Raw genomic sequence first — 14,819 nt, 5'->3', positions numbered from 1 at the left:
AAAGCAAAAGAAGACTAAGGAAGAGAGGCAGGAAATATATTTTCTTTTCCAAATGAATTTGAGAGCAGGTATATGATTATATATTGAAAGTAGAGTCTAATAAATTGGGGGGGCTTACTGATTTATCTATTATCATATTATGTATTATCATAATTTGAATAATTATTATTCATATTATTTATATCCTGATTTTCTACCAATCAGCTATCAAGCAGCTTATGTGATAAAGAACAAACAGGCTGCAACCTGTTTAAGAGTGAGTAAGCGTGGGTGGCGCTATGAATTAAACCACTGAGCCTAGGGCTTGCCGATCAGAAGATCGGCGGTTTGAATCCCTGCGATGGAGTGAGCTCTCGTTGCTCAGTCCCTGTTATTTTCATAAAATGTATATATCTCTTGATTATTTTTTTAAAAACCCTCAAAGTGGTTTACAAAAAGATAAAACAAGAAAAATTTACAGCTATACTTTAAAACATCTAAAGTTAAATTACTTCAACTTTCTAAGCATCTGAGTAGGCTTTAACCTGCCAAACTGGGAGACTATGGAAAAATACATAAAATATTAAAAGCAATTATCTAGCAAGAAATAAGGCACTTTTCTGCATTAGAAAATGTGTGAAACAAACGTACATAAATTAAAGTAATATTGCCAGAAATTCTAGAAGTAACTAATCACCCAGATATGGTAGAAACAAGAAGCATCTAAATCTGCCTCATTTTACGTCACCAGAACCCCTTGAGGGATTCAGAACGATAAGAAGTACATGATTATTTATATTACTACATTTTGTCGTTTGGCACTGGAGTCCTTCGATTTCAGCTTTGCAAATCACTATACAGATGCTACTCCGAGACATAAACAGCACTGTCATGCTGAGTGCAAGCTATGAGCATTCAGCCTGCTTGCTTCAAAATTCCATAATGAATTCAAAAGCAGCGAAATGTTTATATAGATAAATAATTACAGAATGAATAATTATAAAAAGTAAGATGAAGTGGCTAATCAACTGGGGACATTAATCTATATGTCATTTTGAAGGCTGCTATGCAAGAAAAACGTCTGCTCCCTAGCAGCCCAAGAGGGGAAATTCTAAGAATATGAGATGGAATTAATCCTGGGAATGAAAAGTATTTGCCAAGTTTGGGGGGGGGGGACGACCCTTGAGATTACAGTTGTTTAATTAAATAAATAAAAACAGGACTGAGACAACAAATCTTTTGTGAGGTATTTTTCTTACACACATGACGCATTTGATAGTGAATGGAGGGGTAAAATGTGACAGCAGTGCGGCATTTCATATTTCCGTGAAAGATGTAGGGAAGGAAGGCTATGAAACAAGGCTCAAAGGCCTGGCCTTGGCTATATTCATGATGTGCAATATAATTCTATACAAGTCTACTCAAAAGTAATGTGCATTTGAATAGACAAGCAGAGCAGTTATACTGCAAGATGCAATCCTGTACTGTACACACTTTCCTGGGAGTTAGCCCCACTGGGACTTCCAAGCTAATTTCCATAGGATAAAGCTGCATATTGCACATACAAAAAAAGAGCATTATTTAGTTTATTATTATATGCCTCATAATAAACAGAGATATAATTGCTCTTAAGAAATAATCATAGTGGGTCAATGACACAAAGGAGATGGAATGTGCCCACCCACCAGTCCTAAATAAGACTTTATGCCAAGTAGCTGAACTAATTGGCAATATCTGTGTCAAATAATCACAGAGTTAGTAAGAACTAGAAGGAATCTTTCTACAAGCCAGGACATCCCCCATCAACATGGTCCAATATTACCTACAACCATAAAAATATATGCCACAAATATGCTCTAAGACTTTCCATAAGAAATATGTATTTTTGAAAGGACATACGGTCGTAAGCTGCTTTAGCAATAGCCTTTGCCGCATTCTTCTGAAAATCGGTGAGAGTGGAAACTTCAGTGAAGGCAAGTAGTTTTCTGAGGCCCCCTGTCTCCTGAATCAATTGCATAGTATCCACATCCTCAAGACAATTTGCCACCACTCCGAGAGCTTCTACATGTAAATCATTAAATTCCTAAAAGTTAAACAAATACAAACATTAAATGTAAATCACTTTGAGGGTTTTTTTTTACAATCAAGTGGTATATAAATTTCATTAAATGAATAAAGAAATAGTTTGCAAAATGCCATGTGTTTAATGTAATGCCTGATCACATTTATATTTTAGCACAAAATGTGTCAGTCATTGGAATTTTCTTTAAAAATTTGTTCATCGTTTCCATAATTCTATATAAATACACTGCCCAACTGAACAAAATGCCTTGTTGCAATCTATTTAAAGTAAGCCCTAACACAAGCTTTTTGTCTGAGGCCTATTCATATGTGCCAAAGAATTTGCAGGAAAGGGGCCCCGCTGCACACAACCTGAGTGGGTGTGGAGGCATTCCTCGTGCAACGGGCATGCAGCACATGGTGGAAAGGGACTGAAAAAGCTGCTACCATCCTCTTTAGGACAATTAAAAGACAAGCAAAATTATTCAGTTGACACCAATAGAATCTGAATACTTCTCTGCAGAAATACAGACATTTTAAAATTTCCAATTGATATACAACTAATTAAACCTTGTGATTTCTCATTGAGACAAATAAATGATGTATATCTGATCACAGAAACGGAAGGTTCTTACAAACCCAATCCCTGGTTAGCATTGGTATACTTTGAAACTAAACATTATTCTAGACACCAAATCTTTAGTAACATCAAATAAAATACTAGTGCAATAAGTATTCAACACATGTAAGTTATTTGTCCTGATCCCTTCCCCTGGGGGATGCATCTGCCACTTCGGATTGCATGCACTGTGCTGGATAGTTGGTGGTTTTGGCTATATATTCAGCCAAATAAATGATTAACTCTGCCTTTGATGACAATGCCCAAAGCTAGTCATCTGTTTTGGACTGTTCACAACCACACATTCACTAGTAACCAGCACTGTCCACCCAGTCAATGGGCTACCCTCTCTTTGGATTGAGGCCATTAATAATAATAATAATAATAATAATAATAATAATAATAATAAATTTTATTTATATCCCGCCCTCCCCAGCCGAAGCTGGGCTCAGGGCGGCTAACAACAATCAAAATAACTCAACATTCTAAAACATTCATTATAAAATTAATTAAATCAAATTAAAATCAAATTAATGGCAACCATCAAGCAAAATTTTGTGCAGATTGCCAGAGGAGGGGGTCAGGCTGCGCCCTGACAAAAGGCCTGGTGGAACAGCTCTGTCTTGCAGGCCCTGCGGAAGGATGTCAAGTCCTGCAGGGCCCTAGTCTCTTGTGACAGAGCGTTCCACCAGATTGGAGCCGCGGCCAAGAAGGCCCTGGCTCTAGTTGAGGCCAGCCTAACCTCTCTGAGGCCTGGGATCTTTAGGGTGTTTTTATTTGCAGACCGTAAATTTCTCTGTGGGACATACCAGGAGAGGCGGTCCCGTAGGTACGAGGGTCCTAGGCCGTATAGGGCTTTAAAGGTTAAAACCAGCACCTTAAACCTGATCCTGTACTCCACCGGGAGCCAGTGCAGCTGGTACAGCACTGGATGGATATGATCTCGCAGCGAAGACCCCGTAAGGAGTCTCGCCGCGGCATTCTGCACCCGCTGGAGTTTCTGGGTCAGTCTCAAGGGCAGCCCCACGTAGAGCGAGTTACAATAATCCAGTCTGGAGGTGACCGTCGCATGGATCACAGTGTCTAGGTCAGGGCGAGAGAGATAAGGAGCCAACTGCTTAGCTTGGCGGAGATGAAAAAATGCCGCCTTTGTTATAGCTGTAATCTGCGCCTCCATAGAGAGGGAGGTATCGAAGATTACACCCAAACTCTTCACGGATGATGCTGGCACTAATTGCACCCCCGCAAGAGACGGGAGTTGCCCCCTCAATCCCATATCGCTCCGTCCCAGCCAGAGGACCTCTGTCTTCGAAGGATTTAACTTCAACCAGCTCCCACGTAACCATCCAGCCACAGCTTCCAGACATCTGGTCAGTGTATCTGGGGCCGAGTCAGGATGGCCATCCATCAACAGATAGAGTTGGGTGTCATCGGCATACTGATGGCAACCCAGCCCAAAACTCCGGACAAGCTGGGCGAGGGGGCGCATAAAGATGTTAAAAAGCACCGGGGAGAGAATCGCACCCTGAGGCACTCCACACACCAAGGAGTGGCGCGATGACAATTCCCCCCCAAGCGCCACCCTCTGTCCCCGACCGGAGAGAAACGAGCGCAGCCATTGAAGGACTGTGCCCTGGATCCCCACGTCGGCAAGGCGGCGGTCCAGGAGTTCGTGATCGACCATGTCGAAGGCTGCTGACAGGTCTAGAAGAATCAGCAGCCCCGACCCGCCTCGATCCAGCTGCCTGCGGAGATCATCTGTTAGGGCGACCAAAGCTGTCTCGGTCCCATGGCCAGCGCGGAAGCCGGACTGGAATGGGTCGAGAGCAGATGTTTCATCCAGAAACCTACCAAGCTGTTCAGCAACCGCTCTCTCAATCACCTTACCCAGGAATGGAAGATTCGAAACCGGGCGGTAATTGGATAGATCTAAAGGATCTAATGATGTTTTCTTTAAGAGCGGACGCACCACTGCCTCCTTCAGTTCCCCTGGGAATATCCCAGTGCCAAGGGACAAATTGATGATATCACCCAGGGGGGCCCGCACCTCGTCTGGACACGCTCTAATCAGCCAGGACGGGCACGGGTCAAGAGGACAAGTGGTGGGCTTTCCAGCTTGGAGGAGTCTGTCCACATCGGCTGGGGATATCTGGTCAAAGTGGTCCAATACTGGACCCGAGGACAGTCGAGGGGCCTCCAGTTCCTTCATTAAAAAATAGTTTACAGTTTCATGCAATTATTAATAATGAAGTAAGGATTTTCAGTACATGTTTTGCGTGAAAGAAGTTGCATTTTATTTACCGTACAGACTGTTAGAGTTCAGTTTAGAGTTGACCATATGTTTCTAGTAACGTTTAAATACTTAACTGAATAATCAATTACCCAGTAGATCCATCAATTAAAAACAATTTGTTCTACTAAAAGTTTAACTAGCAAGGTATTTAAATTAATAATATTATAAGATGATACGTACAATGGCACATGTATGCATTATCTAAGTCAAATAATGCTTTCCCCCCTCTAATACAACTGTGAGTTTATTCAGATTGAGTATCAATTAATGGCCTACAATTAATATGACTAACTGATTAAGATTTCTTCAAGCAAATGACAGCTCTATATTTAAGTAAAAGTACCTTAGTTTCAAGTATCTTGAAAAGATGGTCTAGTCCTTGATGTTCTCTTAGCATAACTCTGGTTTCTCTATCAATGGAAATAGTACCTAAGGTTTTGAGAGCTAACAACTGAATAATTGGATAATCAGACTTCAAAAGATCCAACAAAGGAGGAATCACATTTAGTTCACGAACTGCAGCACGACTCTGAAAATCCTGTAGTTAAGTACCAAACAGAAATGGTTAGATGGAAAAACACAGTAATGTATAATGTTGTGGTTTTGCAAGACGATTATCACAAATGCAATTAAATTATTTGTTATTTTGAAGCTGACAATTGTTAGGCTCCGAACATCACAAATTACGCATTACACAGAACAATACTCAGCAATCCTAGTTTGCAGGGCTTCTTTTCAGCCGGAACTCCCTGGAAATCGGTTCCAGCACCTCTCATGTAGGTGCCATTGCCATTCTAAGAGAATGAGAATGGAGAGTTCTGGCACCTCTTTTTCTTGAAAAATAGCACTAGTTTGTATATAATTTAAAGCATATTGCTTTCACGCCACATTTCAAAGTACTTTTCAAGAAGAAACTGACCCTAAAAATTTCTAGTGCATATGACTTTTACAAAAAGGATCGCTCAAATTCAGTATGATAAGTTTATCTGCGTGAGAAGGTCTTTGCACATTCACTGCTATTTTATTACTTCTTAAATAACTGAATATTAAAAACTTTCTTGCAAAATATTCCAACCTTTTCTAGTAATAAAACCTTCCAAAAGAACGACTGCGTCCTAGGCAGTATAAAAATGGTGTATATAAAAAAGAGTTTTAAGTTTTTTTTAAAAAAATAGCAGCTTATGCATGTTTCTGTGCAATTTCTATTATCAATCTAAGCAAGCACCAGGTGCAGTTGTCCAGATATATCTTACAACAAAGACAGCTAGATAGCAAAAGAAGGGAAACAGCAAAATGTGATTCAGAATAAAGACATGCTCTGATGCCCTAGAAAAGATTGAGCTGTGAATTGAATTCATTACCGAGTTGATTCACTTATAGCCCGATCCACAACACAGTTAAATTTGAGTGCTTGAACTTAAGCCAATTTGGTACCACTGAAGTCAATGGAACTAAATCCGCTTAAATCCTCGTGTTTCAGCTTCACTGGATTGTGGATCAAGCAATTAGACTCTGAAAAGAACTCCCATACACAAATGCACCATTCTTTTGCTAACCAGCATATGGTGACATTAACACTTGATTGTGAAAGTAACCAATTACAATAACCTTCCTTTCCTTATGAAAAGAAGCTGTCAAAAGCATTTACCAAGAGTTAAGAAGATGTGCAAAATCATGGTGTGTTATGCAAGAATAAGCCAGAACCCATTTCTGATTCCCTCCCTCTCCCCAAAAGACAGACATTTTCACAACCCTCTCTGGAAGGGTCAAACTATTTTTTTCACACAATGAAGAGACAATGGATTTTATGCATTCTAGTCTTTAAAAATGATTTCCTTTATATGCATGCAAATGCAGTTTGTTCCAATTCATCCTAAGCACATTTAATTGGAAGCACATTCCACTGAAATCAATAGGACTTGCCATCAAGTAAATCAACCCAGAGCAAGAGAGATCCACAGAGTATTGATCATGGATCTCATCTCCTACCCCTCACCCCCATGTCAATTACGAAAGGGTATTTAGGGTATTTAGGAGTGTAAAACTCCTGCAAACAGAACCTGGATCTCCATTAATAGTGACAGTATTAATCATCCCTTAGGCAGGGATGGAGAAGTGGATGTCAGACTCCTTTATAACTCTTCTGCCTAACATGTGATCAGCATTGATAGAGATGACGGTGTTGATCATCTAATGGGGGCACTTTAGAGGGGAGTTCCCCAAGTTCAACAGTAGGTAGACAGTGAATGCCTAGTTTATGGGATATGAGGAAGATGTATTGGATCGGGCTATTGGGAAAAACTGGTGTAAATTTAAAGATAACCATACGCCAACCAATAATTAACTTTGATGTACAAACTGAAGATGAGCATCACTTTATACTTAAACAATATATTCCTTTATACTTAAAACAGTGAAAAATAATCACCTGTACCATGTTATAGATGCATTCAACACAATTCTTCTTAACATCAGGATCAGGACTTCCTAGCAGGCTGATAAGCGGCTCTAGTCCACCTTGCTCAAATATTTGCACTTTACTGTTGTATTCTGCTGCCATGTGTACCAGACAAAGGCTGGCAAACTCATGGGTGACTACATCTTCTATGGCATAAAAATGAAATAGTGCAATTAGCCATTAACTACCATAGTAAATACTCTCATTTGTTGATGGTTAGCAAAATGTCATTAGAAACTATATGTAAACAGAAGCTCTTAATCCAGTCTCATCTCATTTTGCTATACACTTTTAAAAGAAAAATCCAAACCACAGTCCTTAAAAAAAATATTAAATGACAGAAGCAAACAAAAATTTGCACAAAAGAGCACTACAAATTACCTTCCGGTGCCAGGCGAGCTATAAATGCACTTGTAACATCTAGCTGTCTTAATGATTTTTTCACATCATCTACAATGAAGCAAATGTAGATATGAAGCAATATATTTAGTCAATATATTGAAGGAATACAGTGTGCAATTAGAACTGGTGATGTAATCTTAATATTACAGTTGTATTAAGTTCTACTAGGTAGTAGAAAATGTATGGCTGCTGTATGAGTAACATCAAAGGTGGAGTGTACTTTGCTGGGAGCTGACAGGGAAATATATTAGGGGAAATTAGAAAACCAAAAAGCAAGCCACTTCCAAAAGAGATCTTTATATCCTTTTGTGCCAAACAACATCAGATACACAATAAGAGTCAATTAAAGAATGAAAGAAAATGACAAACACTTCCACTCACTACTTTTGGCAACAATTCTGCAAAAGCTTTCATTCTAAACCTCTTTAAAACAGTTTTTGAATGTGCTGATCAATTTATTTTCATATTTAAGAACAGTCATAGTCCTCCATCCTCCCCCAGTAGATTTGGGTACATTTATCAAAGTTATATTGAAATGCAGTGTTGTAGTTTCGGTGATGATTTCAAAATGTTTGAAAGACACAAGCAGACTTGGGCATATTTGAAACCAGCAGCCTCATACCCAGTGTTGTTCAGGAATTCTAAGAAACCAAGACATGTGAGCAGACCATTTGAATGGCAATGCCCATCAACTTGGGGGGGGCATACCCCTCAAGCATTTAAGGGGGGGAAAGGGACCATGGCCCTTAGCAGTTGGCTCCTATGGTGCCACCTGACTTCCTAGGCCAGAATAATTATGGGTTGTTGTGGACATGCTGTAGCTGAAATGGCTTGTAGTACCCTCCCCTGATCAGAACCCCTGGTCTGTAGGGTTTTTGTTTCAAGCCCCATAGTGTCTGATGCAGGATTACAAAAGCTCTGAAGCACACCTCTTTTGATAAAACAATGTGTGTCATTATTTGAGGTCAGGTCTGCACAACTGGTGATATGTCAAGTCAAATGCAGAAGTCAAACATAGCCCATCATTTGCATACTGCAACCTACCAGGTGCTTGACAACCACGCCTGCATTTGCAGTCTCAGGCAGGAAACAAAAAATATTTATTGAGCCCCCGATGGGCTGCCATATTTGGCAGTGGTTGCAGTTGGATGGCTGAGTAACAAGCTGTTCAGTCCTCATCTATGCTGAATCTGCACCATCAAGTACTAGATTATTGTTATCCGTATAGGCCCTTCTTCCTTGCCCGGAGACTTGGTGGATAGTGATGCTGCCTCCAGTATAGTTGTTGGGATTACTCCATCAGTGTGATGATACAGAAGCCCCAAGATTTCACATGAATTATTCTACTGTCATTCTACTGGACTATTATGATTTCATCAGTAGCACTTAACTTACTTAATATTGCTAGCAAATATAATTGTGCATGATTCTCTTACTGTGAGAAGCCATCACCCCAACTACCATGGTGGCATTTCTGCGGACAATAGGGTCTTCATGTGTAACTAATTTAAATAAAGGTTCCAAGGCTCCAAGGTCAAGAAGAGTCAGCTTATTTTCTTCACCTAGAAAGCAAATAAGAACATAAGAGGAGCCTGCTGGGTCTGGCCACTGACCCACCTAGTTCAGCATCCTGATCTCACAGTAGCCAACCAGATGCCTAAGGAAAGCCCATAAGCTGGACTTGAGCACATGAGCAAATGGTACTCAGGTGCATACTGCCTCCAGTTGTGGAGGCAGAGCATAGCTGTTATGACTAGTAGCCTCTGATAGTTTATACCCATGAAATGGTCCCTATTGACAATGGTCTTTACTATCAATACAACATGAATAATAATATTAACAAGTGGGACCTGCAGCAGCAATGTTTCAACACAGTGCTGCTGATCACAATTCCAGCCACTCTGTTCTATTCCCCCTCTCCCAGTTTTCACCACATGGGCCCCACCCAATCCATCTGAATAGTCAGCAGCATTCTGTAGCAAATCAGAATCCACAGTCCTGATGTGGCTATTTTGGGATCTCCCTTCCACAGGGTTTTTCTTTAAAATGTATTTCATACCTCAGCAAATTTGGGATCCCCATAAATCTTCTGATACCTCCCCCTGTCCCTCTTTTGTGAGTGAATGGTGCCAGTTTGGTTACATGAACAATGGCATCCACAGTCTGAACACCAGAAATTAAAGGAATAGCATTAATATTCCATTAACAGGGATGGGTGAATCAATCTATTTCCAGTCCATGCACTTTTTGCATGTGCTTACTCATAAATCTGCTCTATCTTGATTCAGTGGAGTAGCATGGGTTACAAGCGCCCAGGGCAGGAAAGTATTGTGCTCCTTAATGCAAGTGTTGTGCCTCCATGTGTCGCTACTGCTGCCAGACTGAACTGTGGAGCCTCAGTGGGACATTCATGTGCGCCTTTTCAGGCTCAGGCACTACCACCATCATGACACAAGTCTTGCTATCTGCCCACCTTCCCCACCAGCAAGGGACAATGTGCAGCTGAGATATGCAAGAGTCCGTCCTCTCCCGCTCAGGTGAGGTGGGCGGGTGGGATGGGGAGCGCTTCTGGCCAGGGTAGCAGCTGCAAAGGCGTGCCCGGAATTTTTTTTTTTGAACCAGGGCAATTGCCCAGCAGCTGCCCCCCCCATGCTCCACCTCTGATCCAGTTTCCCCATTAATCTGTGAATTCGTTTTTTTTTTAATCCTCACAAATTTGTATTTCAGTACTATTTTAATACAAACTCTTAAATGTATTTTTCTCTTAGAATGCATATTTCAAGATTAATTTTGATACATTTTTGAGCTGTGTTAGAACATTTAGGAAGTCCAAAAGCAGGCAGATAACCCAAGTGCTGACTCTCTCATTAGCATGGGAGGTACAGATAAGTCAGTTCACGTTACCGTGAATTCAAGTCAGAATTCACAAAGATCAAAATATTCCAATGCTTCTAATAATAGTACTGAAGTCCTAGAGCACAAGATCTTCACTATATCATTATAAAGCTTTATCCTCCCACTTCAGCTTTTCTATCTTAAACCAAAGGGACATGGGTAGATTCTGACACACCCATGTACATGTGTGATTCAACAACAACAAAAGGTAAATATATGTTGTCTAGTGCTGACTTTGCTTATGGCTGCTTTTGAAAGTGAAGTTGCTTTCTTCACCCCACACAGAAACTAATGGGAAGATATTCTAGCACCTCAAAAACAGGAACAATGCCTTTGATGTTACAGCTGATTCAAACGGGCTTCTACTGTTCTCTCTTGAGACTAAAACAACTCAGAATATATGCGGTGAATAACAAGAAAAAGTGTTGTGTTTAAAATCTTGCTGCAGCTGAAGAGCTAACGCAGGAGGTAGAAAGCATCTCACTTGCAGGGTTTTGTCTCAGCCAGTTTTAAAGAAATGATCCCTCACATCCCTTCTACAGTGGTACAATCCCATAAAACGTGTGTCAAAAGCAGATGTCTGGATCAGCTGTAAGTCTGATCTGGCTAAGAAATTCCCTCGTCTTCATCCTGCAGAGGCTGCTCATGAGTCATGACTAGAGATGGGCAAAATCTCTCAGTTTTGTTTCACACAGTTTCTTGTTTTTCCAATCACAATTTCAGTTCTCCACATTTCTACATCAGTTTGCAATTTTAAAAAGGGGTTCATGAAAATTCACCTGCTTTTTTAGTGCAAATTTATTCCAAATATGTACATTTTGTATGCATTTTTATATATAAATTTTGCAAGCAATTTCCCCTCATGTTTTCACTTAAATATGCATTTTCATCCACACTTTCTCCTAATATACACATTTTTGTACACATGTGGGTGAAGAACTGCATTTCAAAATGTAGTTTGAATTTTGAAGGGTAGCTCTATATTGGTTTTGCAATCCAAACTGAAGCAAATTTCTATCTCATTCCTAGCCATGACCCAGCTAATCAAGAGAGGAACCATATCACTGCACTCTGGATAGTATCTTGCATATGCTTGTGACTTAAGAAATATTATGTAGCAGCAGCAATAATTATTAATGGAAATCTTTTGGTACCAAGCAGATTTATTAATGAGAAAAAAGACAAGACATGTGGTAAGATTTGATAACTGAAACATTAACCTTTTGATGCAAATTTATAGATAGCTTCACATGCTTTAGACAAAACTTCCTCTTCAGGAGAACTGAGCATCAGCACCACAGTTGCGGCTTTCTTGCTTTCAACTGATAAAGGATCAAACTAGAAAGCAACATTATAAGATTATCAGCAAATGTGAAACATACAGATCTTTAATGTCCGTTCTGGAAATTTATCATGGATGATACAGAAATTAAACACTGGATATAATCTGATATTTCAAATTAGAATAGAAAGTCAGGATAGGGTTACTAACTCAAAGGCTTCTTTCAGTGGCTTGTTCCTTAGTTGCTTGGTTAGCAAGTCAGCAATTTAGAAAAGAGCCAAAATCACAATGGGGTTTGCCTGCAAATACTTTGAGCAGAAACATGTTGTTTTAAAATGAATGAGAAACTTCATTGGTCCAATTCACATGTAACTGTAAACCTTAAACCATGGCTTACAGTGAACAAGCAGAAGGATGATGCTCCCTGTGCTATGAGGGAATAAACCAGAGCACAGTCTTAGCATTATGTACAAATCAGCATTCATGGTTTGCTTCTATACAAGCAAATCAAAGGTGGAAGCCAAGGTTTGTTTTGGGCTTACCACTTGTGGTTTGTTTGGAACATTCAAACCATCAAAGGAGCAGGTGTGTGGTTTGTTTGTTTTTTTGTTTTTTTAAAGGCTTTCCCTGGAAAAGAGAGTGACATGTCAACAAATATATCAGAAATATACAAAATGAGTCAAAATTGTTTCCTCATCACTAATACAAGTTCCCTCTACGATAAAAATACTCCCTATTGTAATTTATACATAGTTCACCATTAGCAATACCCCCCAAAAGTTCTTAAGCATCAAAATCCTTTAGGCTTTTTGTTGCTACTGAAAAGCAAAAAGTTGGATTCTTCTCAAACCTGGGAGTCCCCAGTCTTTATTTTGCCAAGTCTCCAAACTAATGAGTTTTCTTGATTTTCATGTTTTATTTTTTTGTAGACCACTTTGAGGGGGGTTTTCTTTGTTTTGCAATTAAGCAATGTATAAATTTTATGAAATTAATGAATGAATGGCTGCTAAGACAAGGCTATGAGAATTCCATTTTGTGACACTAAGCTGCGTCATAGAAAAAGATATTTGAGGCATTCTTTTTGTTTCTTTAATTATCTGTAGCCATTCAGAACAGCCAGTAATAAAACATTTTATTTTGTCATCAGAAAGCACATAACAAATTCTGTTTTGTAACATCACATTCCTAAAGATCCCAAACCACCTACTATAGAAAAGTTATATAAACAATTTCCCTAATCAATAAAACAATTTCAAAAGCACCAACAAGCATCAACCTCGCCCAGCAAAGCATGCATTTTCACTGATAGCTCTTAGTTCTCTTTTGTCTTAGGGTCGAATAAAGTTCCATATTGATAACAATTAACTGTTGTGAGCTGATAAACCTCAAGTCACATTTCCATTAAGATCAAACAAAGTGTCCAGCCATATTCCTCTTAACAGGAAGTTGCAAAAGTTTCCAGGCTAGGACAGTCTCCAGACCAACCACAAGTCACAAACAAAGAACAAACCTTGGTTGGAGCTTGTGGCTAATATGGAGAGAGTTAAACCATGAGCCCTGAATTGGACATTATGCTAAACCAAACCATGCCCTTATTTCAGTGTGTTGCAGCAACAAACAACTGGCAAGGAGCAAAGTGACCAAGATCTTCTCCCTGAGAGCCAACACACTCATGCTTAGCTATGCTTCCCACCTCCCCAAAATCGGTTTCCCCAGCTTCTAATTTTGTATCATGCTCTAGCCCTGGAGTGAGGAACCTTTTGCAGCTCAAAGACCACATTCCATTCCAAGGACTGCATGCCAGCAGTGGGCATGACTAGAGGTAAAAATGGGCAGCACAATGGATGCAACTCTTACCTTTGTACAATAGTCTACATTCTAACCATACAAACCACAGACCATTCTACACACTCACACACATCACTCTGTCCTCCATCCAGGCAAACGAAAGACAATGTAACAGTTCCAATGACACATTTCAGCCTGACAAGAGGACTCAAGGAAGAGTGCAGAGGAGGGCTGGCAAGGGATGTGACCTGTGAAGGTGGTGTGGTCTCAGAAGAGTCCTGAGGACTAGATAGAAAGGCCTGGAGGCCGTCATGTGTCCTAGTGAATGACAAGGACAGGATGTTGGAAACTGGCTATATTACGTATAAAATTTAGTGATCTTGAAAAGGAAATAGCTGACAATGTGGTGCCAAATGGGATACTGTGGGCTCTGGACAGACTTAATGAGTTCTTAGGTGAGATAACATTTATTGTTGATAGGCTATAATCACATATAAACCGGGTAGTGAAGAACCTACAGATATGACCAAACAATGTGAACTCAATATAGCGTCCACAGATAATTTTCAACATGAATTACACTTTTGTCACTCCTGTGTTCTTGGCTCAACCAGCTCTCAAGGTCCTACACAAAAGGGTTTGGAAAAGTATGAATGGAGATCATTGTAAACTGCTTAATGAAGAACTCTGTTCAATGTGCAGGTGCAGTCGAAAAGCAAACAGGTTACTAGGGATACAAAAGGGGCCAAAAAGAAAGGGAATATAAAACCATACAATTCAAATGCATCTGGAATTTGTACACAATGCTGGTTATGTCAGCTCAGAAAGAATATTGTTAAATGGAAGTAAAGATATCAAGAGTGACAGCTTAGATTATTGAAAGTCTTCTGAAGAACTGCCATCTGAAGCTAAGTAACATTAGCTTCAACACCAGTATAGAAAATAATGTAATGACACCAATATATATGCAGGACAGAATCTATTATTTTTCCTTTTTTATGATACAAACAAAATGGAAATAAGCTATAAGTGGGGAAAGTAG

General features: G+C 39.8%; 2 protein-coding genes across 6 annotated transcripts in view; one reads left to right on the top strand and one right to left on the bottom strand.

Moving 5' to 3' along the window:
* PIP4K2A (phosphatidylinositol-5-phosphate 4-kinase type 2 alpha) overlaps nucleotides 1-14,819 on the top strand; it is a 204,459-nt gene that overhangs the window by 70,285 nt on the left and 119,355 nt on the right. The gene's annotated exons all lie outside the window — the stretch shown is intronic.
* The window catches only part of ARMC3 (armadillo repeat containing 3), a 64,882-nt gene that overhangs the window by 31,042 nt on the left and 19,021 nt on the right, over nucleotides 1-14,819 (bottom strand). Inside the window, exons 4-9 of the mRNA XM_082193669.1 lie at nucleotides 11,928-12,045; nucleotides 9,249-9,374; nucleotides 7,792-7,860; nucleotides 7,381-7,556; nucleotides 5,296-5,490; nucleotides 1,879-2,062 (exon numbers count right to left, since the gene is read on the bottom strand). Coding sequence (XP_082049795.1) covers nucleotides 1,879-2,062; nucleotides 5,296-5,490; nucleotides 7,381-7,556; nucleotides 7,792-7,860; nucleotides 9,249-9,374; nucleotides 11,928-12,045 — 868 coding nt within the window. The remainder of the gene's footprint in view (nucleotides 1-1,878; nucleotides 2,063-5,295; nucleotides 5,491-7,380; nucleotides 7,557-7,791; nucleotides 7,861-9,248; nucleotides 9,375-11,927; nucleotides 12,046-14,819) is intronic.

The sequence above is a fragment of the Podarcis vaucheri genome (genome assembly GCF_965113315.1).
Source record: "Podarcis vaucheri genome assembly, chromosome: 12".
NCBI lineage: Eukaryota > Metazoa > Chordata > Lepidosauria > Squamata > Lacertidae > Podarcis > Podarcis vaucheri.
This window is presented reverse-complemented; position numbering and strand designations above follow the sequence as displayed.